Genomic DNA, 27,207 nt, shown 5'->3' on the forward strand with positions numbered 1-27,207 from the left:
AATGGTCCAACTCAAACACGTTTTATTTTAATTTCACTAGGCAAGTCCCTTAAGAACAAATAGTTATTTACAATGACGGCCTTCACTGGCCAAACCCAGATGACGCTGGGCCAAATATGCGCCGCCCTATGGGACTCCCAATCACGGCCGGTTGTGATGCAGCCTGGATTCGAACCAGGGTGTCTGTAGTGACGCCTCAAGCACTGAGATGCAGTGCCTTAAAACCACTGCGCCACTCGGGTGCCCAAAAGAGAACATGCCTGGTCGTCCTTACTGCTTCTCATCTGGTGGACTCACTAAACACAAACGCTTCATTTGTACGTGTTGGACTGTGCCACTGGCTACCCTTAAATAAAAAATGCCTTCTGGTTTGCTTAATGTATGGAATTTGGAAAAATGTACACTTACTTTTGATACCAATGTATATTTAAAAACCAAATACTTTTACTCAAGTAGTATCTTACTGGCATACGTTAATTTTAGTCATTTTCTATTAAAGCCAGCAGGTTTGGCGCTAAAGCCAAGCGAGCCCAGCAGGTTTGGCGCTAAAGCCAAGCGAGCCCAGCAGGTTTGGCGCTAAAGCCAAGCGAGCCCAGCAGGTTTGGCGCTAAAGCCAAGCGAGCCCAGCAGGTTTGGCGCTAAAGCCAAGCGAGCCCAGCAGGTTTGGCGCTAAAGCCAAGCGAGCCCAGCAGGTTTGGCGCTAAAGCCAAGCGAGCCCAGCAGGTTTGGCGCTAAAGCCAAGCGAGCCCAGCAGGTTTGGCGCTAAAGCCAAGCGAGCCCAGCAGGTTTGGCGCTAAAGCCAAGCGAGCCCAGCAGGTTTGGCGCTAAAGCCAAGCGAGCCCAGCAGGTTTGGCTCTAAAGCCAAGCGAGCCCAGCAGGTTTGGCTCTAAAGCCAAGCGAGCCCAGCAGGTTTGGCTCTAAAGCCAAGCGAGCCCAGCAGGGGGCGCTAAAACCAAGCGAGCCAGCAGGGGGCTCTAAAGCCAAGCGAGCATCGTTAACTCACCATATCCATCCTGGGTTTACCTCCAAGTTTCTACAGGACCAGAGAAAGACCAGACCACTGTACACTCAGATACATGCCATTTAGCAGATCCATTTATTAAAATACTCACCGTTTTAGTTTTTTTTCTACTAGGTAGGCTAGTTGAGAACAAGTTCTCATTTACAACTGCAACCTGACCAAGATAAAGCAAAGCAGTTCGACACAAACACAGAGTTACACATGGAATAAACAAACATACAGTCAATAATACAGTAGAAAAATCTATAATAATTGATGCTTACATTTTTTTTCTTTTTCTCCCCAGTACTGGTGACACCAGCGGCAATTGAACCCACAGCCCTGGTATTGAAGTGCTGGTGACACCAGCGGTAATTGCACCCACAGCCCTGGTATTGAAGTGCTGGTGACACCAGCAGTAATTGCACCCACAGCCCTGGTATTGCCAAGTGCCATGGTCTACCAACTGAGCCACACATACGATCAGGTAATATTCCCGCTCTCTAGAACCCCACTGTAGAAGACCGTAGCAGTGAACACTAGTGTTCGCACAATACCAGGTTCAGTATCCCGATAGTAGATACCATGACAAAATCTGCCCAAGTCACAGGAAGTCACTTGATCCAGACAGCTCGAGTTCAATATCATTAAAATTAAACTTTGTAATGTATGCATTAATCAAGCAATTTCACTTTGGTATATAAATACATAAGGTAATTTATTTTAAAAGTTAATCTCCATTGATAAACTGGGTAAAATCAAGAGGTCACCTAGGTCTAGTCACAATACAGGGGAATAGAAATTCAACAGGAGTGTGTGTGCATGCATGGAGTTACTGAGCTTGTTTTGGCTGATTTCATGAGACTACAGATGGAGAAACAACCCGTTTCCCTTCCATTTTAGGACTTATCTTATTGTAATGATCAACATTTGCATATAAAGCAGCAATATATTTTATGAAAGTGCTCTCTAAGACCTATGACTTCATTCACACAGAGTCACAGCCTTCAGTAAAGATTATATTGACTGGGAGACGTGAGAGACCAAGTCAATTAAACGTTTTTTTAGTGACTATCAGCTTTGTAAAAATCAGCAATATTTTGAATCATGGTTTGCATATTATAAACAGACAAGGGACGGTAGTGAATTGATGTTGGTTTCAGCTGTAAGCTAGCAAGGAAAGTTAGCCTACAAAAGCTATCGATACCTTACTGCATTGGAAAGTGTTCTAGACATTGTTTTGAGAACATGAAACAGTTGCAACGTCTCTACACGGCCGTGTCGCATTATTCACGCGTGTTAACTTCTGTGCAGGACAAGTGGTGGTGCAGTCCAGACTCCCCAGCGGTTCCTCGGGACAGACTCCCCAGCGGTTCCTCGGGACAGACTCCCCAGCGGTTCCTCGGGACAGACTCCCCAGCGGTTCCTCGGGACAGACTCCCCAGCGGTTCCTCGGGACAGACTCCCCAGCGGTTCCTCGGGACAGACTCCCCAGCGGTTCCTCGGGACAGACTCCCCAGCGGTTCCTCGGGACAGACTCCCCAGCGGTTCCTCGGGACAGACTCCCCAGCGGTTCCTCGGGACAGACTCCCCAGCGGTTCCTCGGGACAGACTCCCCAGCGGTTCCTCGGGACAGACTCCCCAGCGGTTCCTCGGGACAGACTCCCCAGCGGTTCCTCGGGACAGACTCCCAGCGGTTCCTCGGGACAGACTCCCAGTGGTTCCTCGGGACAGACTAGAGTCAGTATGAGAGAGGAGATAACATGATACGGGACAGGCTCCCAGCGGTCCCTCGGGACAGGCTCCCAGCGGTCCCTCGGGACAGACTCCCAGCGGTCCCTCGGGACAGGCTCCCAGCGGTCCCTCGGGACAGGCTCCCAGCGGTCCCTCGGGACAGACTCCCAGCGGTCCCTCGGGACAGACTCCCAGCGGTTCCTCGGGACAGACCCCCAGCGGTTCCTCGGGACAGACCCCCAGCGGTTCCTCGGGACAGACCCCCAGCGGTTCCTCGGGACAGACCCCCAGCGGTTCCTCGGGACAGACCCCCAGCGGTTCCTCGGGACAGACCCCCAGCGGTTCCTCGGGACAGACTCCCAGAGGTTCCTCGGGACAGACTAGAGTCAGTATGAGAGAGGAGATAACATGATACAGTCCAGACTCCCAGTGGTTCCTCAGGACAGACTAGAGTCAGTATGAGAGAGGAGATAACATGATACAGTCCAGACTCCCAGCGGTTCCTCGGGACAGACTCCCAGCGGTTCCTCGGGACAGACTCCCAGCGGTTCCTCGGGACAGACCCCCAGCGGTTCCTCGGGACAGACCCCCAGCGGTTCCTCGGGACAGACCCCCAGCGGTTCCTCGGGACAGACTAGAGTCAGTATGAGAGAGGAGATAACATGATACAGTCCAGACTCCCAGCGGTTCCTCGGGACAGACTCCCAGCGGTTCCTCGGGACAGACTCCCAGCGGTTCCTCGGGACAGACTCCCAGCGGTTCCTCGGGACAGACCCCCAGCGGTTCCTCGGGACAGACCCCCAGCGGTTCCTCGGGACAGACTCCCAGAGGTTCCTCGGGACAGACTAGAGTCAGTATGAGAGAGGAGATAACATGATACAGTCCAGACTCCCAGTGGTTCCTCAGGACAGACTAGAGTCAGTATGAGAGAGGAGATAACATGATACAGTCCAGACTCCCAGCGGTTCCTCGGGACAGACTCCCAGCGGTTCCTCGGGACAGACTCCCAGCGGTTCCTCGGGACAGACTCCCAGCGGTTCCTCGGGACAGACCCCCAGCGGTTCCTCGTGACAGACCCCCAGCGGTTCCTCGGGACAGACTCCCAGAGGTTCCTCGGGACAGACTAGAGTCAGTATGAGAGAGGAGATAACATGATACAGTCCAGACTCCCAGTGGTTCCTCAGGACAGACTAGAGTCAGTATGAGAGAGGAGATAACATGATACAGTCCAGACCCCCAGCGGTTCCTCGGGACAGACCCCCAGCGGTTCCTCGGGACAGACCCCCAGCGGTTCCTCGGGACAGACCCCCCGCGGTTCCTCGGGACAGACCCCCAGCGGTTCCTCGGGACAGACCCCCAGCGGTTCCTCGGGACAGACTAGAGTCAGTATGAGAGAGGAGATAACATGATACAGTCCAGACTCCCAGCGGTTCCTCGGGACAGACTCCCAGCGGTTCCTCGGGACAGACCCCCAGCGGTTCCTCGGGACAGACCCCCAGCGGTTCCTCGGGACAGACCCCCAGCGGTTCCTCGGGACAGACTCCCAGAGGTTCCTCGGGACAGACTAGAGTCAGTATGAGAGAGGAGATAACATGATACAGTCCAGACTCCCAGTGGTTCCTCAGGACAGACTAGAGTCAGTATGAGAGAGGAGATAACATGATACAGTCCAGACTCCCAGTGGTTCCTCAGGACAGACTAGAGTCAGTATGAGAGAGGAGATAACATGATACAGTCCAGACTCCCAGCGGTTCCTCGGGACAGACTCCCAGCGGTTCCTCGGGACAGACTCCCAGCGGTTCCTCGGGACAGACCCCCAGCGGTTCCTCGGGACAGACCCCCAGCGGTTCCTCGGGACAGACCCCCAGCGGTTCCTCGGGACAGACTCCCAGAGGTTCCTCGGGACAGACTAGAGTCAGTATGAGAGAGGAGATAACATGATACAGTCCAGACCCCCAGCGGTTCCTCGGGACAGACCCCCAGCGGTTCCTCGGGACAGACCCCCAGCGGTTCCTCGGGACAGACCCCCAGCGGTTCCTCGGGACAGACCCCCAGCGGTTCCTCGGGACAGACCCCCAGCGGTTCCTCGGGACAGACTAGAGTCAGTATGAGAGAGGAGATAACATGATACAGTCCAGACTCCCAGCGGTTCCTCGGGACAGACTCCCAGCGGTTCCTCGGGACAGACCCCCAGCGGTTCCTCGGGACAGACCCCCAGCGGTTCCTCGGGACAGACCCCCAGCGGTTCCTCGGGACAGACCCCCAGCGGTTCCTCGGGACAGACTAGAGTCAGTATGAGAGAGGAGATAACATGATACAGTCCAGACTCCCAGCGGTTCCTCGGGACAGACTCCCAGCGGTTCCTCGGGACAGACTCCCAGCGGTTCCTCGGGACAGACCCCCAGCGGTTCCTCGGGACAGACCCCCAGCGGTTCCTCGGGACAGACCCCCAGCGGTTCCTCGGGACAGACTAGAGTCAGTATGAGAGAGGAGATAACATGATACAGTCCAGACTCCCAGCGGTTCCTCGGGACAGACTCCCAGCGGTTCCTCGGGACAGACTCCCAGCGGTTCCTCGGGACAGACCCCCAGCGGTTCCTCGGGACAGACCCCCAGCGGTTCCTCGGGACAGACCCCCAGCGGTTCCTCGGGACAGACTAGAGTCAGTATGAGAGAGGAGATAACATGATACAGTCCAGACTCCCAGTGGTTCCTCAGGACAGACTAGAGTCAGTATGAGAGAGGAGATAACATGATACAGTCCAGACCCCCAGCGGTTCCTCGGGACAGACCCCCAGCGGTTCCTCGGGACAGACCCCCAGCGGTTCCTCGGGACAGACCCCCAGCGGTTCCTCGGGACAGACCCCCAGCGGTTCCTCGGGACAGACCCCCAGCGGTTCCTCGGGACAGACCCCCAGCGGTTCCTCGGGACAGACCCCCAGTGGTTCCTCGGGACAGACCCCCAGTGGTTCCTCGGGACAGACTAGAGTCAGTATGAGAGAGGAGATAACATGATACAGTCCAGACCCCCAGTGGTTCCTCGGGACAGACTAGAGTCAGTATGAGAGAGGAGATAACATGATACAGTCCAGACTCCCAGTGGTTCCTCAGGACAGACTAGAGTCAGTATGAGAGAGGAGATAACATGATACAGTCCAGGCTCCCAGCGGTCCCTCGGGACAGGCTCCCAGCGGTCCCTCGGGACAGACTAGAGTCAGTATGAGAGAGGAGATAACATGATACAGTCCAGACTCCCAGAGGTTCCTCAGGACAGACTCGAGCTAACAATGAGGAAGTGGAGCAGTGCCGGGACCTCACGCTATAAGGAGACATCGGCTGCGCTGATAGATCCTCTCAATCATTAGACGTCAGACACATTTGGTAGAAATAGCGAAAGAAACAAATTCTAGTAATGAACCCGTTTTTCCATGTTCTAGTATTAAAAATATATACTGAAGTTTCAGTATAGCGTACAAAACTAGTGAAGACTCTAGTGGCAACAAGGACAACGTCCAAACCATCCCTATTCACACCGGGCCGCGACGAAGCAGATCAGCAAGGACAACGTCCAAACCATCCCTATTCACACCGGGCCGCGACAGACGCAGATCAGCAAGGACGACGTCCAAACCATCCCTATTCACACCGGGCCGTGACCAAAGCTGAACATTCATCACACTAACGCCAAATACTTTAAAAAATACCATCTTGTTTTATTGACCCACTGTTACATTGTTAGTTTGGTACATCACAGTTCAACTCTGAAATCTAAAACCCCAAATTCATTTTCTTGGGCACTTCTTTTGACCGGTAGTCTATACGAATAAGATTCCGTGTGTGTTGGAGACAGAGAGACACAGATTGTCATCACTCCAATATCACAATAAACCTTTGGCATTAAAAATACTTCTCAATAAAAGGTTCATATAAAATGTTTACAGCCTCATCATTTTGGATGCACACCTACAGGCCAATATTATTTGCATGATGATTATGGGCAAGCATGTAGCTTACACAAAAACACAAAAGGACTCCAGTACTGCCCTTGGCAGTATATTTTAACAGAGGGCTCTGTCCCTGCCTATATGACAAGTGATAAGCTTGTGGCAGGTTGTTTAAAAGCTATAATGGTCACTATGACGTGGTTTAAAAGTAGGCTTTGGGGTGGTATACTGGGGCTATTTGGAGAAAGCCACGGGAGGGGTAACCAAATCTATTTCCTATTTTACATTCTTCAAAGTAGCCACCCTTTGCCTTGATAACAGCTTTGCACGCTCCTGGCATTCTCTCAACCAGCTTCATGAGGAATGCTTTACCAACAGTCTTGAAGGAGTTCCCACATATGCTGAGCACTTATTGGCGATTTTTCATTCACTATGCGGTCCAACTCATACCAACCCATCTCAATTGGGTTGAGGTCAGGGGATTGTGGAGCCAGGTCATCTGATGCAGCACTCCATCCACTCTCCTTCTTGGTCAAATAACCCTTACACAGCCTGAAGGTGTGTTGGATCGTTGTCCTGTTGAAAAACAAATGATAGGCCCACTAAGCACAAACCAGATGGGATGGCGTATCGCTGCAGAATGCTGTGGTAGCCATGCTGCTTACGTGTGCCTTGAATTCTAAATAAATCCCAGACTGTCACCATCACACCACCTCCTCCATGCTTCACGGTGGGAACCACACATGCGGAGAAGATCCGTTCACCTGCTCTGCGTCTCAGACATGTTGGATGGAACCATTAATCTTAAATTTGGACTCCTCAGACCAACGGACAGATTTCAACCGGTCGTGTTCTTTTGGCCCAAGTAAGTCTCTTACTGGAGTCCTTTAGTAGTGGTTTCTTTGCAGCAATTCGACCATGAAGGCCTGATTCACACAGTCGCCTCTTTACAGTTGATGTTGAGATGTCTGTTACTTGAACTCTGTGAAGCATTTATTTGGGCTGTAATTTCTGAGGCTGGTAACTCTAATGAACGTATCCTCTGCAGCAGAGGTAACTCTGGGTCTTCCTTTCCTGTGGCGGTCCTCATGAGAGACAGTTTCATCATAGTGCTTGATGGGGTTTTTGCGACTGCACTTGAAAAAACTTTCAAAGTTCTTGAAATGTTCCGTATTGACTGACCTTCATGTCTTAAAGTAACGGACTGTTGTTTCTCTTTGCTTATTTGAGCTGTTCTTGCCATAATATGGACTTAATCTTTTACCAAATAGGGCTATCTTCTGTATACCACCCTACCTTGTCACAACACAACTGATTGGCTCAAATGCATTAAGGAAAGAAATTCCACTAATTATCTTAAGGCACAGCTTTTAATCGAAACGCATTCCAGGTGACTACCTCATGAAGCTGGTTGAGAAAATGCCAAGAGTGTGCAAAGCTGTTATCAAGGCACAGGGTGGATACTTTGAAGAATCTCAAATATATTTTGATTTGTTTAACCCTTTGCTTACTACCTTATTCCGTGTTTTCATAGTTTGTCTTAACTATTATTCTACAATATAGAAAATAGTAAAAATGTAAGAAAAACCCTTGAATGAGTAGGTGTCCAAACTTGACTGGTACTGTATATCAACATATAATTACTTTATTCTTGCTGTGTAACTACTGTAAAAAAAAAGTTTAAAAAGTGCCAAGTAAAATATGTAGAAATTACACGAGAAAGCTGTAAAAACTAGTTTTATTTTTGTCCTCCAAAATGGTGATGGGCACCAATTATTCTTTTTTTTAAGTTAAAAAAAATACATTTAAGTTAAGTCTAAATGCTCTGGTTAGCTAATTTAGTAGCAAGTTAGCTACCTAGCTAAGCGGTTATCTAATTTAGTAGCTAGTTAGCTACCTAGCTAAGCGGTTAGCTAATTTAGTAGCTAGTTAGCTACCTAGCTAAGCGGTTAGCTAATTTAGTAGCTAAGTGGTTAGCTTCTTCCAAAATCAAGCTTTGCGCGATAACAGATAATCCCCTCCTGGATCAAGATCCTTGCGGTCTAATATTTGCTTTCTGCCTGCAGCAAAGTGAGTAGCATTTTTTTGAATTACTTGTATAACTTAAATAGTTGGGATGTCTGTCCAGCAAATAGATGAAGTCTGAGACTATAAAAAATTGTTTGCAATGCGTTCGTTAGAATTTAGTTAGCATTCTCTATGGGATTTTACATGTAGTCGTTAACATTGCTAACCTTCGGATTACAGATGTTCAGTGGAGTTTGAAAATAGCAGCCCCTTGTGTTCAGTGCCGGTATTACTGAATATCTCAGGATGGAACAAGGTCGGTAATGAAGACATGACAATCTGGATACCACACAAGCCTAGTTTAAATATACTCCTTCGGAAATAGTTCATTTTCGGTTGCACAAAGCACTGGACTGAGGTACAGGGTGAAGGTACAGTTGGGGAGGGGGGTGGCTGGAGGGAGGTGGCTGGAGGGAGGTGGGAGGGGGTGGCTGGAGGGAGGGAGGGGGTGGCTGGAGGGAGGGAGGGGGTGGCTGGAGGGAGGGAGGGGGTGGCTGGAGGGAGGGAGGGGGGGGCTGGAGGGAGGGAGGGGGGGGCTGGAGGGAGGGAGGGGGGGGGCTGGAGGGAGGGAGGGGGGGGGGCTGGAGGGAGGGAGGGGGGGGGGCTGGAGGGAGGGAGGGGGGGGGCTGGAGGGAGGGAGGGGGGGGGGGCTGGAGGGAGGGAGGGGGGGGGCTGGAGGGAGGGAGGGGGGGGCTGGAGGGAGGGAGGGGGGGGCTGGAGGGAGGGAGGGGGGGGCGGGGCTGGAGGGAGGGAGGGGGGGGGGCTGGAGGGAGGGAGGGGGGGGGGCTGGAGGGAGGGAGGGGGGGGGCTGGAGGGAGGGAGGGGGGGGGCTGGAGGGAGGGAGGGGGGGCTGGAGGGAGGGAGGGGGGTGGCTGGAGGGAGGGAGGGGGGTGGCTGGAGGGAGGGAGGGGGGTGGCTGGAGGGAGGGAGGGGGGTGGCTGGAGGGAGGGAGGGGGGTGGCTGGAGGGAGGGGGGGGGTGGCTGGAGGGAGGGGGGTGCAGACAAGACAGGAACAACGAGCCAGGGAGTGATGTCACAGCCTGAATCATCCTGAGGAACCGGATGTCTTTCGGCTACAAACAGGAGAGAAGAGGGGAAGGAGAGAGAAGGGATGAAACCGAGGAAGAGAGGAGATGAACAGGGCAAGATCAACAGAAAGGAAACCGGAAGTTGCGCCCAAACAAAAATGGAAATTCCTAAATGTAGAGAGAATGAACTAAGATGGTGAAAAGCAGAGCAAAGCGTTGATGTAAAAGTTAGGGGATTACACGTTGAGGCTTTTAATGTTTAGCATTGAGGTATTCTGGTTCTCTCACGCAAGAGTTGAACACCAAACGTCAAGCATTATCCAAACCCAGCTTAAGTCGAACCCAGCCATGGCCCAAGACCCACATCTACCTGTACCAGGGTTAGGGATAGTCAGGATTATTCAAACCCAGTCATGACCCAGTTCCTGTACCAGGGTTAGGGATAGTCAGGATTATTCAAACCCAGTCATGACCCAGTTCATGTACCAGGGTTAGGGATAGCCAGGATTATTCAAACCCAGTCATGACCCAGTCCTGTACCAGGGTTAGAAATAGTCAAGATTATTCAAACCCAGTCATGACCCAGTTCATGTACCAGGGTTAGGGATAGAGTTAGGATTATTCAAATCCAGTCATGACCCGGTTCCTGTACCAGGGTTAGGGATAGAGTTAGGATTATTCAAACCCAGTCATGACCCAGTTCCTGTACCAGGGTTAGGGATAGAGTTAAGATTATTCAAACCCAGCCTCATCCTACAGTAACAGGACAGATCCAGACCTGAATCTGCACATCTCGTGGTACCAGGGTCTCCTCTGAGAGCCCAGCCTGATGGTCCTGACGTGAACCTCCTCCTCGGGAGTCCAATAGCGGGGCAGGAAGCGGTTGTAGCCAGGGTTGGAGGTCGTCTGGTGGAGGGCCAGTTCCACCCGCCGAGCGTACAGATCATCTTTGACAGGGTCAGGATTCTCTCGCCCTTCCTCGGAGTCTTCCTCACACAGCGCCATCAGGAGGAGTTCCTCGTCGAGGGAGCGCTCCACCTCGGAGAGGGTGATTGAAGACGCGGGGGGGTCGTGGAACGGGTTGGGAGGGAACGGAGACGAGGCAGTACTGCTGCTGTTTAACCAGAGGATAGACCGGGACAGCCGTCCGTGTTATCAGTGGACATTCCTTAACACAAACATAGCGAGACCCTTACAAAAATGCCAACTAAACACTGTCACAAGCACCCGGGGCTTTGGGTAGAGTTAGGAGCAGCCACACCTTTCGCAGTTCAACACGACATCTATGTTGAGCACAACCAGGGTTAGTGGAAAACAGCTAGCTCTGTTCAGGAATGTCATGGCAACAGGCAAACTACTTCATCTTATTTCACCAAACTTGTTTGTTGGAGCCTAGAGGGTAGAAAGACACTGCCAGAGTCAACAAAAAACCACCTGCGGCAGTTGAAGAAAATTAAATGTCAGTAATCCAGACAAACGACCAGCCTCACGCTAGTAGTTTCAGTAGCTGTTAGCGTGACGACAGGACCGGCCTCACTAGTAGTTTCAGTAGCTGTTAGCGTGACGACAGGACCGGCCTCACGCTAGTGGTTTCAGTAGCTGTTATCTTGACGACAGGACCGGCCTCACGCTAGTGGTTTCAATAGCTGTTAGCTTGACAGGACCAGTCTCACGCTAGTGGTTTCAGTAGCTGTTAGCTTGACGACAGGACCGCCCTCACGCTAGTAGTTTCAGTAGCTGTTAGCTTGACGACAGGACCGGCCTCACGCTAGTGGTTTCAGTAGCTGTTAGCTTGACGACAGGACCGGCCTCACGCTAGTGGTTTCAGTAGCTGTTAGCTTGACGACAGGACCAGTCTCACGCTAGTGGTTTCAGTAGCTGTTAGCTTGACGACAGGACCGCCCTCACGCTAGTAGTTTCAGTAGCTGTTAGCTTGACGACAGGACCGGCCTCACGCTAGTGGTTTCAGTAGCTGTTAGCTTGACGACAGGACCGGCCTCACGCTAGTGGTTTCAGTAGCTGTTAGCTTGACGACAGGACCGGCCTCACGCTAGTGGTTTCAGTAGCTGTTAGCTTGACGACAGGACCGGCCTCACGCTAGTGGTTTCAGTAGCTGTTAGCTTGACGACAGGACCGGCCTCACGCTAGTGGTTTCAGTAGCTGTTAGCTTGACGACAGGACCGGCCTCACGCTAGTGGTTTCAGTAGCTGTTAGCTTGACGACAGGACCGGCCTCACGCTAGTAGTTTCAGTAGCTGTTAGCTTGACGACAGGACCGCCCTCACGCTAGTAGTTTCAGTAGCTGTTAGCTTGACGACAGGACCGGCCTCACGCTAGTGGTTTCAGTAGCTGTTAGCTTGACGACAGGACCGGCCTCACGCTAGTGGTTTCAGTAGCTGTTAGCTTGACGACAGGACCGGCCTCACGCTAGTGGTTTCAGTAGCTGTTAGCTTGACGACAGGACCGGCCTCACGCTAGTGGTTTCAGTAGCTGTTAGCTTGACGACAGGACCGGCCTCACGCTAGTGGTTTCAGTAGCTGTTAGCTTGACGACAGGACCGGCCTCACGCTAGTAGTTTCAGTAGCTGTTAGCTTGACGACAGGACCGGCCTCACGCTAGTAGTTTCAGTAGCTGTTAGCTTCACGACAGGACCAGTCTCACGCTAGTAGTTTCAGTAGCTGTTAGCTTAATGACAATCACAACCCTGATATAAAGCCATTAAACACGAACGCCTCTCCGTCTGACCTGGGAGAGAACACTGCGGTGTGTCTGGGGTGGGGGTCAATCCTAAACAGACGAGGGCTTCCTGTCCACAGCCTCAACGTGCCCTGCGGGCTCATGGGTACTGCAAAATTTGTGGGCGTGGCTGGTGAAAGGGAGCGGAACCGCCGACTGGCCAGGTCGTCTGCGACAACGTCCGGCTGGGGCCGGTCGGCGTCCGAGTCGCGGTGGTAAGCCCACCGGAGGAAGGCCTTCACATCAGGCAGTTGGGGGAGGGGCGGGCTCAGAGGAGGAGGAGGGGCCACACTGATCAGAGACCAAATCAGCAATCAGAGTTAAGTCAACAACATGAGGGTCGGTTCCTATACGACAGTGTTTTTTTTGTGTTTTTTTTTTAAAACGGTCAATTCCAACTGTATGGAATGTAGAAAACATCATGTGTATTACATCAGCACGTCAACACCTACACAATGATGTGTATTACATCAGCACGTTGACACCTACACAACCATGTGTATTACATCAGCACGTTGACACCTACACAACGATGTGTATTACATCAGCACGTTGACACCTACACAACCATGTGTATTACATCAGCACGTCAACACCTACACAATGATGTGTATTACATCAGCACGTTGACACCTACACAACCATGTGTATTACATCAGCACATTGACACCTACACAACAATGTGTATTACATCAGCACATTGATACCTACACAACAATGTGTATTACATCAGCACGTTGATATCTACACAACAATGTGTATTACATCAGCACGGTGACACCTACACAACGGAGCTGAATAGAAACCGCCACACCACGCAAATTCAACTAGCAGTAAACTAAACGTGGTACTCAAGTAAAGCAACTAACTAATTAAAGATTAACAATTATTTCTTTAAAACAGTAATTCGGTAGGTATGACATCACAGTACCTGGTGAGGGGGCTGGGCATGGAGCCCTTAATTCGGTTTTCCTCCCGTTTCTTCCTCTGGAGGGATGCAGGTACGTTGCCCCAGTTCCTCTGTCCCGAGTCTCTGCCCTCCGCCGCCTTCATCCTAAAACAGTTCTCTGCCTCCACGTCACTGCTGGAGTCTGGGGAGGGGAGGAGGGGAGGGGGGACAGCAGCTCACAGACCAGTAGAGGAGTCCAACAACAGACAGGTAAAGGAGAAGTCAACAGAGAGAAGATAATGAACCTAGACAGTCAACGGTGGAGCGGCTTGGGGAGCATCCCTAACAAAGTCCCAAATGGAGCCATAGTAGGGCACTACGTAGGGAATAGGGCTCTGGTCTGTAGTAGTGCACTACGTAGGGAATAGGGCTCTGGTCTGTAGTAGTGCACTACGTAGGGAATAGGGCTCTGGTCTAAAGTAGTGCACAACATAGAGAATAGGGCTCTGGTCTATAGTAGTGCACTACGTAGGGAATAGGGCCATGGTCTATAGTAGTGCACTACATAGGGAATAGGGCTCTGGTCTAAAGTAGTGCACTACGTAGGGAATAGGGCTCTGGTCTATAGTAGGGCACTACGTAGGGAATAGGGCTCTGGTCTATAGTAGTGCACTACGTAGGGAATAGGGTTCTGGACTACAGTAGGGCACTACGTAGGGCGCAATTTGGGACGCATACTGAGACTAGCCTCCAGCGTCCTGCGCCCCACCTCTGGCCCGCTCCAGGCATGAGACATGTCCATTATCAGACCCGTGTGGAACCAGATGGAATGTCTCACAGAGGAGCGAGCTGGCAGGATGGGAGCAGGGAAAGGCCATGACCGTAAGCACGTCCTTCTCTGGGAAGGGCGACATTCCTGATAGTGACTACTAATATTGTGACCATTAACTTTGGATACTGTTAGTAACGTATTTACGTATCCACCGGGGGAACTCTCCACATCCTGTGTTTACCGTAATTCTGACTAGAAACTAGCCAACGCGGTTGGCTATAACAGAATATTCCAGTCGTTACCCTCGCTGCCGGCCCTCAGGATGGAGTCAGAGATACAGCTGCGGGTACGTGACTCCGCCGAGTCAAAGCTCAGGACCGAGTTAAAGCTCTCTACGGAGTCCTGTCTGCTGTAGCCGGGTGGCTGGGACTGGGTTAGAGGTAGCAGCTCATCGTCCCTCTCCGGGTAGCTCACGTCACTGTAGTCATAGTCCTTCACACTGCCTCTGGGGGTTTCCTCTAGAGCCTGGGACACACAGGGGAGATACAATACTTTAGAGAAAAAAAAACAGGGGATTTGAGATGCATTTTATTTAGCTTTGAGTTTGCACGTTTACAAATATCCATTGGTTCCATTGTACAGGGCAAAGTACATGTATTAGCCCCAGGTCTGGGGGACAGACAGAGGAGCAGTACCGTAGATAGAGCTAAGCCTAGTGGTCCATAGAAGGCCTCGAGGTTGAGCTGAGGGTTAAGGTGCGGGAGCGTGTTACCTTGGACAGAGCGATGCCCAGCAGTCCCTCGAATGCTTTGAGGTTGAGTTGAGGGCCAGTGTAGAAGGGGTCCACCTGAGCCTTCCGACCCAGCCAGTAGATGGTGATTAGAACCTGGAGGAGAGATCACTGCATTGGGCGGGAACTTTATCCCTCATTATTATGTAGACAGTCGCGGCAGGGCTGCCCCCCGTCGCGACGCAGACTAGAGGACAGTCGCGGCAGGGCTGCCCCCCGTCGCGACGCAGACTAGAGGACAGTCGCGGCAGGGCTGCTCCCCGTCGCGACGCAGACTAGAGGACAGTCGCGGCAGGGCTGCTCCCCGTCGCGACGTAGACTAGAGGACAGTCGCAGCAGGGCTGCTCCCCGTCGCGACGTAGACTAGAGGACAGTCGCAGCAGGGCTGCTCCCCGTCGCGACGTAGACTAGAGGACAGTCGCAGCAGGGCTGCTCCCCGTCGCGACGTAAACTAGAGGACAGTCGCAGCAGGGCTGCCCCCCGTCGCGACGTAGACTAGAGGACAAAGTAGCAGGGCTGCTCCCCGTCGCGACGTAGACTAGAGGACAGTCGCAGCAGGGCTGCCCCCCGTCGCGACGTAGACTAGAGGACAAAGTAGCAGGGCTGTTACACAGTAAGAGTATTTGTAATGGGAATTATGACAGTTCCAAGTTATAGCTCAAAACCATTCTAGTTTGCCCCCCCCCCCCCACTCTACCCTTTCTAGTTTGCCCCCCCACTCTACCCTTTCTACTTTGCCCCCCCCCCCCCCCCCCCTTTCTAGTTTGCCTCCCCCCTCCCCCCTTTCTAGTTTCCCCCCCCCCCACTCCCCTTTCTAGTTTGCCCCCCCCCCACTCCCCATTCTAGTGAACACAAACAATTAAAGTACATTTCCACTTACGTTTTTCAGCCTCCTTTTGCTCTCTACACACCTGAGAAGAAAATTCGATTTCTTAGTCCGAGCAAAGACGACACACACAGACTAACGTTTACCCATGGCTTCTCACTAACACAGGATCTATTACGGACAGTCTATAAAATACACACAGACTAACGTTTACCCATGGCTTCTCACTAACACAGGATCTATTACGGACAGTCTATAAAATACACACAGACTAACGTTTACCCATGGCTTCTCACTAACACAGGATCTATTACGGACAGTCTATAAAATATTATTCTTTTTAAATAGTCACTCTGATATGACTCATGTGAAACACCATACTGTTGACTATTCATCCAGCCATGTGATTTAGCTGCCTAGTCAAACCAGCTCCTTCACATGGTGCCATCAGACACCCCCACTATCAACACCATGCAATCAGTGATAACACAGAACTAGCTATATAACCCTATATACACACAACCACACACACGCCAGTGTGCGCATGTCATTAGTGAGTCCAGTCAGTAAACACTAGAGTTCCTACCAGTGAGACACTGGACAAGAAATACATGGTGAAATTAACAGGCGCCGTCTAACATCACTATAAGACCAGCAGCACTAGGGATGAGGGAACAGGTACTGTCTAACATCACTATAAGACCAGCAGCACTAGGGGATGAGTGTACAGGTACTGTCTAACATCACTATAAGACCAGCAGCACTAGGGGATGAGGGAACAGGTACTGTCTAACATCACTATAAGACCAGCAGCACTAGGGGATGAGGGAACAGGTACTGTCTAACATCACTATAAGACCAGCAGCACTAGGGATGAGGGAACAGGTACTGTCTGACATCACTATAAGACCAGCAGCACTAGGGGATGAGGGAACAGGTACTGTCTAACATCACTATAAGACCAGCAGCACTAGGGGATGAGGGAACAGGTACTGTCTAACATCACTATAAGACCAGCAGCACTAGGGATGAGGGAACAGGTACTGTCTAACATCACTATAAGACCAGCAGCACTAGGGGATGAGGGAACAGGTACTGTCTAACATCACTATAAGACCAGCAGCACTAGGGATGAGGGATCTATCTATCTATCGACCAAATCAAATCCATTTTACCTGAGTGTAGCGCGTGTGGAAAGGTCTTGCAGGTCTCCAGGGTGAAACAGCTGAGCCTCGTGTAGACCCAGTGTACCACAGGCTCTCAGAAACACATTCACATTGTCCTGGAGGAGAGGAGAGGTAGAGAGGGAGGGGAGGAGCGGAGAGGAGGAGCGGAGAGGTAGAGAGGGAGGGGAGGAGCGGAGAGGAGGAGCGGAGAGTTAGAGAGGGAGGGGAGGAGCGGAGGGGTAGAGAGGGAGGGGAGGAGAGGTAGAGAGGGAGGGGAGGAGCGGAGAGGAGGAGCGGAGAGGTAGAGAGGGAGGAGAGGAGCGGAGGGGTAGAGAGGGAGGGGAGGAGCGGAGGGGTAGAGAGGGAGGGGAGGAGCGGAGGGGTAGAGAGGGAGGGGAGGAGAGGTAGAGAGGGAGGGGAGGGGAGGAGCGGAGGGGTAGAGAGGGAGGGGAGGAGCGGAGAGGAGGAGCGGAGAGTTAGAGAGGGAGGAGCAGAGGGGTAGAGAGGGAGGAGCAGAGGAGAGGAGAGGTAGAGAGGGAGGAGCAGAAGAGAGGAGAGGTAGAGAGGGAGGAGCAGAAGAGAGGAGAGGTAGAGAGGGAGGAGCAGAAGAGAGGAGAGGTAGAGAGGGAGGAGCAGAGGAGAGGAGAGGTAGAGAGGGAGGAGCAGAGGAGAGGAGAGGTAGAGAGGGAGGAGCAGAGGAGAGGAGAGGTAGAGAGGGAGGAGCAGAGGAGAGGAGAGGTAGAGAGGGAGGAGCAGAAGAGAGGAGAGGTAGAGAGGGAGGAGCAGAAGAGAGGAGAGGTAGAGAGGGAGGAGCAGAGGAGAGGAGAGTTAGAGAGGGAGGAGCAGAGGAGAGGAGAGGTAGAGAGGGAGGAGCAGAGGAGAGGAGAGGTAGAGAGGGAGGAGAGGTAGAGAGGGAGGAGAGGTAGAGAGGGAGGAGAGGTAGAGAGGGAGGAGAGGTAGAGAGGGAGGAGAGGTAGAGAGGGAGGAGAGGTAGAGAGGGAGGAGAGGTAGAGAGGGAGGAGAGGTAGAGAGGGAGGAGAGGTAGAGAGGGAGGAGAGGTAGAGAGGGAGGAGAGGTAGAGAGGGAGGAGAGGTAGAGAGGGAGGAGAGGTAGAGAGGGAGGAGAGGTGTAGTACTGGGAGTTAACATACAGAACAATCAGAGAAGGCTTGGCCTGAGGATGATCATATGAGATGTGGGAGGAGTCTCTTAATAGCTTTCCAGGATCCTTTCCAAACAAGTGGATCCTTGACAGTTTGACTAGCCCCTGAACCAATGTGTCCAACTACCTCAGTTTGACTAGCCACTGGACCAATGTGTCCAACTACCCCTCAGTTTGACTAGTCACTGGACCAATGTGTCCAACTACCTCAGTTTGACTAGCCACTGGACCAATGTGTCCAACTACCTCAGTTTGACTAGCCACTGAACCAATGTGTCCAACTACCTCAGTTTGACTAGCCACTGGACCAATGTGTCCAACTACCTCAGTTTGACTAGCCACTGGACCAATGTGTCCAACTACCTCAGTTTGACTAGCCACTGGACCAATGTGTCCAACTACCTCAGTTTGACTAGCCGCTGGACCAATGTGTCCAACTACCTCAGTTTGACTAGCCGCTGGACCAATGTGTCCAACTACCTCAGTCAGTTTGACTAGCCGCTGGACCAATGTGTCCAACTACCTCAGTTTGACTAGCCGCTGGACCAATGTGTTCAACTACCTCAGTTTGACTAGCCACTGGACCAATGTGTCCAACTACCTCAGTTTGACTAGCCACTGGACCAATGTGTCCAACTACCTCAGTTTGACTAGTCACTGAACCAATGTGTTCAACTACCTCAGTCAGTTTGACTAGCCACTGGACCAATGTGTCCAACTACCTCAGTCAGTTTGACTAGCCACTGGACCAATGTGTCCAACTACCTCAGTCAGTTTGACTAGCCACTGGACCAATGTGTCCAACTACCTCAGTCAGTTTGACTAGCCACTGGACCAATGTGTCCAACTACCTCAGTCAGTTTGACTAGCCACTGGACCAATGTGTCCAACTACCTCAGTCAGTTTGACTAGCCACTGGACCAATGTGTCCAACTACCTCAGTTTGACTAGCCCCTGGACCAATGTGTCCAACTACCTCAGTTTGACAACCCCTGGACCAATGTGTCCAACTACCTCAGTCAGTTTGACTAGCCACTGGACCAATGTGTCCAACTACCTCAGTCAGTTTGACTAGCCACTGGACCAATGTGTCCAACTACCTCAGTCAGTTTGACTAGCCACTGGACCAATGTGTCCAACTACCTCAGTTTGACTAGCCACTGGACCAATGTGTCCAACTACCTCAGTCAGTTTGACTAGCCGCTGGACCAATGTGTCCAACTACCTCAGTTTGACTAGCCGCTGGACCAATGTGTTCAACTACCTCAGTTTGACTAGCCACTGGACCAATGTGTCCAACTACCTCAGTTTGACTAGCCCCTGGACCAATGTGTCCAACTACCTCAGTTTGACAACCCCTGGACCAGTGTGTCCAACTACCTCAGTCAGTTTGACTAGCCACTGGACCAATGTGTCCAACTACCTCAGTCAGTTTGACTAGCCACTGGACCAATGTGTCCAACTACCTCAGTTTGACTAGCCACTGGACCAATGTGTCCAACTACCTCAGTCAGTTTGACTAGCCGCTGGACCAATGTGTCCAACTACCTCAGTCAGTTTGACTAGCCGCTGGACCAATGTGTCCAACTACCTCAGTTTGACTAGCCGCTGGACCAATGTGTCCAACTACCTCAGTTTGACTAGCCGCTGGACCAATGTGTTCAACTACCTCAGTTTGACTAGCCGCTGGACCAATGTGTTCAACTACCTCAGTTTGACTAGCCGCTGGACCAATGTGTTCAACTACCTCAGTTTGACTAGCCACTGGACCAATGTGTCCAACTACCTCAGTCAGTTTGACTAGCCGCTGGACCAATGTGTCCAACTACCTCAGTTTGACTAGCCGCTGGACCAATGTGTTCAACTACCTCAGTTTGACTAGCCGCTGGACCAATGTGTTCAACTACCTCAGTTTGACTAGCCACTGGACCAATGTGTCCAACTACCTCAGTTTGACTAGCCACTGGACCAATGTGTTCAACTACCTCAGTTTGACTAGCCACTGGACCAATGTGTCCAACTACCTCAGTTTGACTAGCCACTGGACCAATGTGTCCAACTACCTCAGTCAGTTTGACTAGCCACTGGACCAATGTGTTCAACTACCTCAGTTTGACTAGCCACTGGACCAATGTGTCCAACTACCTCAGTTTGACTAGCCACTGGACCAATATGTCCAACTACCTCAGTTTGACTAGCCACTGGACCAATGTGTACAACTACCTCAGTTTGACTAGCCACTGGACCAATGTGTCCAACTACCTCAGTTTGACTAGCCCCTGGACCAATGTGTCCAACTACCTCAGTTTGACTAGCCCCTGGACCAATGTGTCCAACTACCTCAGTTTGACTAGCCACTGGACCAATGTGTCCAACTACCTCAGTTTGACTAGCCACTGAACCAATTTGTCCAACTACCTCAGTTTGACTAGCCACTGGACCAATGTGTCCAACTACCTCAGTTTGACTAGCCACTGGACCAATGTGTCCAACTACCTCAGTTTGACTAGCCACTGGACCAATGTGTCCAACTACCTCAGTTTGACTAGTCACTGGACCAATGTGTCCAACTACCTCAGTTTGACTAGCCACTGGACCAATGTGTCCAACTACCTCAGTTTGACTAGCCACTGGACCAATGTGTCCAACTACCTCAGTTTGACTAGCCACTGGACCAATGTGTCCAACTACCTCAGTTTGACTAGCCACTGGACCAATGTGTCCAACTACCTCAGTTTGACTAGCCACTGGACCAATGTGTCCAACTACCTCAGTTTGACTAGCCACTGGACCAATGTGTCCAACTACCTCAGTTTGACTAGTCACTGGACCAATGTGTCCAACTACCTCAGTTTGACTAGCCACTGGACCAATGTGTCCAACTACCTCAGTTTGACTAGCCACTGGACCAATGTGTCCAACTACCTCAGTCAGTTTAACTAGCCACTGGACCAATGTGTTCAACTACCTCAGTTTGACTAGCCACTGGACCAATGTGTCCAACTACCTCAGTTTGACTAGCCACTGGACCAATGTGTTCAACTACCTCAGTTTGACTAGCCACTGGACCAATGTGTCCAACTACCTCAGTTTGACTAGCCACTGGACCAATGTGTCCAACTACCTCAGTTTGACTAGCCACTGGACCAATGTGTTCAACTACCTCAGTTTGACTAGCCACTGGACCAATGTGTCCAACTACCTCAGTCAGTTTAACTAGCCACTGGACCAATGTGTCCAACTACCTCAGTTTGACTAGCCACTGGACCAATGTGTCCAACTACCTCAGTTTGACTAGCCACTGGACCAATGTGTCCAACTACCTCAGTCAGTTTAACTAGCCACTGGACCAATGTGTCCAACTACCTCAGTTTGACTAGCCACCGGACCAATGTGTCCAACTACCTCAGTTTGACTAGCCACTGAACCAATGTGTCCAACTACCTCAGTTTGACTAGCCACTGGACCAATGTGTTCAACTACCTCAGTTTGACTAGCCACTGAACCAATGTGTCCAACTACCACTCAGTTTGTCATGTTCATCACGTCACTAGATGCCTAAACAGTTTGACATGTCACACTAAGCAGGAACCTCCGAGTGACAAGCAGGAAACCACAGAGACTGACTTCCTGAAAGACCCAGGTAGTCGAACTAGTGTCACACAAGACATCCCACACTGCATTATCATATGAAATGTAGAATGTCTACACGGTGAACTCACCAGTCCAGCCATTGGAGTAGGCAGTGTGTTCATTCTCTTAACAAGGCCTGGCTTCAACTGGTTGATTAGACTGAGATGGGAGACAGAGGGATGAACAGATGAGTTAAGACAACGTGACCGTCGACCACACCGGGACCTGGTACATAAACCACTAAAGTGTTTGGATCCCATAGGATGTGGTTCTATAGTCATCACTACTGGCAGAGCAGGACTCCATTCTCCAGAGATATGCACTACAGTTCCCATAATACTCACTGGCAGAGCAGGACTCCATTCTCCAGAGATATACACTACAGTTCCCATAATACTCACTGGCAGAGCAGGACTCCATTCTCCAGAGATATACACTACAGTTCCCATAATACTCACTGGCAGAGCAGGACTCCGTTCTCCATATATATACACTACAGTTCCCATAATACTCACTGGCAGAGCAGGACTCCATTCTCCAGATATATACACTACAGTTCCCATAATACTCACTGGCAGAGCAGGACTCCGTTCTCCAGAGATATACACTACAGTTCCCATAATACTCACTGGCAGAGCAGGACTCCGTTCTCCAGAGATATACACTACAGTTCCCACAATACTCACTGGCAGAGCAGGACTCCATTCCCCAGAGATATACACTACAGTTCCCACAATACTCACTGGCAGAGCAGGACTCCATTCTCCAGAGATATACACTACAGTTCCCATAATACTCACTGGCAGAGCAGGACTCCGTTCTCCAGAGCAGAGCGGAAGTTGTTGCTCCCGAATGATTTGTTTGTCACTTCCTATATACAGGAAGAGGAAAGAACAGTCACAATTTAGATAAATGACTCGTTAGTTTGCTTGCTAGTTTTTCACCAAATGTCCTCTTGGATCACTGAGATTATAATCTGTATTTACCAAGTGCATAATTATGTTGTTTGTTTTAAATCAGATATTTTACCACAATTTTTTAACAAAATTCTCATTACTGTTACAGTCCAACAAGTAATAAACAAATCAATGTTTAATCTGTTTTTTAAACATGGCTCTCCTTATGAAAAGGTCTGAGTCAATAAACATAACAATGGAAAATGAGAAAGCCAAGCAGGGTAAAGGTGTGGTAATGAGAAAGCCAAGCGGGGTACAGGTGGGGTAATGAGAAAGCCAAGCGGGGTAAAGGTGGGGTAATGAGAAAGCCAAGCGGGGTAAAGGTGGGGTAATGAGAAAGCCAAGCAGGGTAAAGGTGTGGTAATGAGAAAGCCAAGCAGGGTAAAGGTGTGGTAATGAGAAAGCCAAGCAGGGTAAAGGTGTGGTAATGAGAAAGCCAAGCAGGGTAAAGGTGTGGTAATGAGAAAGCCAAGCGGGGTACAGGTGGGGTAATGAGAAAGCCAAGCGGGGTAAAGGTGGGGTAATGAGAAAGCCAAGCAGGGTAAAGGTGGGGTAATGAGAAAGCCAAGCAGGGTAAAGGTGTGGTAATGAGAAAGCCAAGCAGGGTAAAGGTGTGGTAATGAGAAAGCCAAGCAGGGTACAGGTGTGGTAATGAGAAAGCCAAGCGGGGTACAGGTGTGGTAATGAGAAAGCCAAGCGGGGTAAAGGTGGGGTAATGAGAAAGCCAAGCGGGGTAAAGGTGGGGTAATGAGAAAGCCAAGCGGGGTAAAAGTGGGGTAATGAGAAAGCCAAGCGGGGTAAAGGTGGGGTAATGAGAAAGCCAAGCAGGGTACAGGTGTGGTAATGAGAAAGCCAAGCGGGGTACAGGGGGGGTAATGAGAAAGCCAAGCGGGGTAAAGGGGGTGTTGGAAAACAAAAAGTCCATTCTGAAAACATCTCCTTATCTGTTCCCCTCAGACCTTCATTGTAAATTAGAATGTGTTCTTAATTTAACGAGCCACGTCAGTTAAGTTCCATCTCCTACTACTCCTCTAGATGATGCATCATGGGTAATAAAAGTTGTATTTAAAAACTGATGTGAGTTTTTACAGGAACTTATAAAATGTTAGGGTAATGAGATGTCCACAGACACTGTTTCTACGTAATATAGTTTCATGTAGACTTCAACTATACTGAAGAAAAACACAAAAACACAGCATGTAATGTGTTGGTCCCACGTCTCTCGAGCTGAAATATAAAACCTCTCAAATTGTGTACATCGCTGTTAGTGAGTATTTTAAACCTGTCAAGATAATCCATCCACCTGACAAGTGTGGCATATAATGAATATGATTAAACAGCATGATCGTTACACAGGTGCACCTTGTGCTGGGGGCAATAAAAGGCCACTAAAATGTCACACAACACAATGCCACAGATGTCAGAAGTTGAGGGGGCGTGCACATTGGCATGCTGAACGCAGGAATGTACACCGGAGCTGCTGGTAGAGATTTGAATGTTAATTTCTCTACCATAAGCCGCTTCCAATGTCGTTTTAGAGAATATGGCAGTAAATCCAACCGGCCTCAACTGCAGGTGACATGCGGGATGGGGGGGGGGGGCTAAAAATTATTTCTGTCTAATAAAGCCATTTTGTGGGTAAAGACTCATTCTGATTGGCTGGACCTGGCCTATGCCCTCTCAGGCCCACCCATGGCTGTACCCCTGCCCAGTCATGTGAAATCCATAGATTAGGGCCTAATTTATTTATTTCAATTGACAGTTGTCCATATAATGAACTAACTCAGTAAATTTTGCGTTTCTATTTCCTCCCCCCTGCGTTGCACTGTCCCCCATATGAATGGTGCTGGGTCACATCACGTGGCTAGCTGGGCACTGTTCCCCATATGAATGGTGCTGGGTCACATCATGTGGCAAGCTGGGCACTGTTCCCCATATGAATGGTGCTGGGTCACATCATGTGGACAGCTGGGCACTGTTCCCCATATGAATGGTGCTGGGTCACATCATGTGGCAAGCTGGGCACTGTACCCCATATGAATGGTGCTGGGCACTGTACCCCATATGAATGGTGCTGGGCACTGTACCCCATATGAATGGTGCTGGGTCACATCATGTGGCTAGCTGGGCACTGTACCCCATATGAATGGTGCTGGGCACTGTTCCCCATATGAATGGTGCTGGGTCACATCATGTGGACAGCTGGGCACTGTACCCCATATGAATGGTGCTGGGTCACATCATGTGGACAGCTGGGCACTGTTCCCCATATGAATGGTGCTGGGTCACATAATGTGGACAGCTGGGCACTGTACCCCATATGAATGGTGCTGGGCACTGTACCCCATATGAATGGTGCTGGGTCACATCATGTGGACAGCTGGGCACTGTACCCCATATGAATGGTGCTGGGTCACATCATGTGGCAAGCTGGGCACTGTACCCCATATGAATGGTGCTGGGCACTGTACCCCATATGAATGGTGCTGGGTCACATCATGTGGCTAGCTGGGCACTGTACCCCATATGAATGGTGCTGGGCACTGTTCCCCATATGAATGGTGTTGGGTCACATCATGTGGCTAGCTGGGCACTGTACCCCATATGAATGGTGCTGGGTCACATCATGTGACTAGCTGGGCACTGTTCCCCATATGAATGGTGCTGGGTCACATCATGTGGCAAGCTGGGCACTGTACCCCATATGAATGGTGCTGGGCACTGTTCCCCATATGAATGGTGATGGGTCACATCATGTGACTAGCTGGGCACTGTTCCCCATATGAATGGTGCTGGGTCACATGTGGCTAGCTGGGCACTGTTCCCCATATGAATGGTGCTGGGTCACATCATGTGGCTAGCTGGGCTCAAGCCTATGGGGCACTGTTGCCCATCACACTGGAGGGAGTCCTTTGTTCATTCATTCACTGTTCCCCTCACCCCCTTCATCTCTCCCAGTCCTTCACCCCCATCATTTCGTCCCCCTCTCCTCTAACCCTGAGAGGGAACAGAATGGAATGCAGCCTACCCCGTCCCCTAACCCCCTCCCCTGTCCCCCTCCCTGTCCCCTGTCCCCTACCCTTTACCCCTCCCCTGTCCCCCTCCCTGTCCCCTACCCTTCACCCCCTTCATCTCATGCCCCTCTCCTCTACCTCTGAGAGGGAACAGAATGCAGCCTGCCACCTCTCTGGAGGTCACCACTGCCCCTCTCCTCTACCTCTGAGAGGGAACAGAATGCAGCCTGCCACCTCTCTGGAGGTCACCACTGCCCCTCTCCTCTACCCCTGAGAGGGAACAGAATGCAGCCTGCCACCTCTCTGGAGGTCACCACTGCCCCTCTCCTCTACCTCTGAGAGGGAACAGAATGCAGCCTGCCACCTCCCTGGAGGTCACCACTGCCCCTCTCCTCTACCTCTGAGAGGGAACAGAATGCAGCCTGCCACCCCTCTGGAGGTCACCACTGCCCCTCTCCTCTACCTCTGAGAGGGAACAGAATGCAGCCTGCCACCTCTCTGGAGGTCACCACTGCCCCTCTCCTCTACCCCTGAGAGGGAACAGAATGCAGCCTACCATCTCTCTGGAGGTCACCACTGCCCCTCTCCTCTACCTCTGAGGGAACAGAATGCAGCCTGCCACCTCTCTGGAGGTCACCACTGCCCCTCTCCTCTACCCCTGAGAGGGAACAGAATGCAGCCTGCCAACTCTCTGGAGGTCACCACTGCCCCTCTCCTCTACCCCTGAGAGGGAACAGAATGCAGCCTGCCACCTCTCTGGAGGTCACCACTGCCCCTCTCCTCTACCTCTGAGAAGGAACAGAATGCAGCCTGCCACCTCCCTGGAGGTCACCACTGCCCCTCCCCTACCTCTGAGAGGGAACAGAATGCAGCCTGCCAACTCTCTGGAGGTCACCACTGCCCCTCTCCTCTACCCCTGAGAGGGAACAGAATGCAGCCTGCCAACTCTCTGGAGGTCACCACTGCCCCTCTCCTCTACCCCTGAGAGGGAACAGAATGCAGCCTGCCACCTCTCTGGAGGTCACCACTGCCCCTCTCCTCTACCTCTGAGAAGGAACAGAATGCAGCCTGCCACCTCCCTGGAGGTCACCACTGCCCCTCCCCTACCTCTGAGAGGGAACAGAATGCAGCCTGCCAACTCTCTGGAGGTCACCACTGCCCCTCTCCTCTACCTCTGAGAGGGAACAGAATGCAGCCTGCCACCTCTCTGGAGGTCACCACTGCCCCTCTCCTCTACCTCTGAGAGGGAACAGAATGCAGCCTGCCACCTCTCTGGAGGTCACCACTGCCCCTCTCCTCTACCTCTGAGAGGGAACAGAATGCAGCCTGCCACCTCTCTGGAGGTCACCACTGCCCCTCTCCTCTACCCCTGAGAGGGAACAGAATGCAGCCTGCCACCTCCCTGGAGGTCACCACTGCCCCTCTCCTCTACCTCTGAGAGGGAACAGAATGCAGCCTGCCACCTCCCTGGAGGTCACCACTGCCCCTCTCC

The 27,207-nt window shown here is 51.4% G+C and overlaps 2 protein-coding genes across 13 annotated transcripts in view; both read right to left on the reverse strand.

The window, feature by feature from the left end:
- lmo7b (LIM domain 7b) overlaps window positions 1–27,207 on the reverse strand; it is a 61,294-nt gene that overhangs the window by 32,539 nt on the left and 1,548 nt on the right. For 11 of the 12 annotated variants that reach the window (XM_071330968.1, XM_071330969.1, XM_071330961.1 and 8 more), the window contains 8 exons: window positions 22,546–22,616; window positions 21,835–21,904; window positions 16,961–17,067; window positions 15,840–15,870; window positions 14,942–15,055; window positions 14,472–14,694; window positions 13,440–13,599; window positions 1,004–1,033 (listed from right to left, as the gene is read on the reverse strand). In XM_071330968.1, coding sequence (XP_071187069.1) covers window positions 1,004–1,033; window positions 13,440–13,599; window positions 14,472–14,694; window positions 14,942–15,055; window positions 15,840–15,870; window positions 16,961–17,067; window positions 21,835–21,904; window positions 22,546–22,616 — 806 coding nt within the window. The remainder of the gene's footprint in view (window positions 1–1,003; window positions 1,034–13,439; window positions 13,600–14,471; window positions 14,695–14,941; window positions 15,056–15,839; window positions 15,871–16,960; window positions 17,068–21,834; window positions 21,905–22,545; window positions 22,617–27,207) is intronic. The other variant, XM_071330964.1, reaches the window with a different exon arrangement.
- LOC139532853 (LIM domain only protein 7-like) lies at window positions 9,721–11,511 on the reverse strand. Its single transcript, XM_071330971.1, has 2 exons — window positions 10,552–11,511; window positions 9,721–9,818 (listed from the first exon to the last, which is right to left on the reverse strand). The coding sequence occupies exons 1-2, from the start codon at window positions 10,776–10,778 to the stop codon at window positions 9,791–9,793; spliced, it is 255 nt and encodes an 84-aa protein (XP_071187072.1). The 5' UTR covers window positions 10,779–11,511; the 3' UTR covers window positions 9,721–9,790.

The sequence above is a fragment of the Salvelinus alpinus genome, chromosome 10 (genome assembly GCF_045679555.1).
Source record: "Salvelinus alpinus chromosome 10, SLU_Salpinus.1, whole genome shotgun sequence".
Lineage (NCBI taxonomy): Eukaryota > Metazoa > Chordata > Actinopteri > Salmoniformes > Salmonidae > Salvelinus > Salvelinus alpinus.

Bases quoted from the DNA above. Each gene is read 5' to 3' on its own strand.
- LOC139532853 (XM_071330971.1), bottom strand. From the start codon at position 10,778: ATGGCGCTGTGTGAGGAAGACTCCGAGGAAGGGCGAGAGAATCCTGAC. The intron at 9,819-10,551 runs GTCTGGATCTGT...TCCTGTTTGTAG, and splicing joins CACGAGATGTGCAGATTCAG to CCGAAAGACATCCGGTTCCT.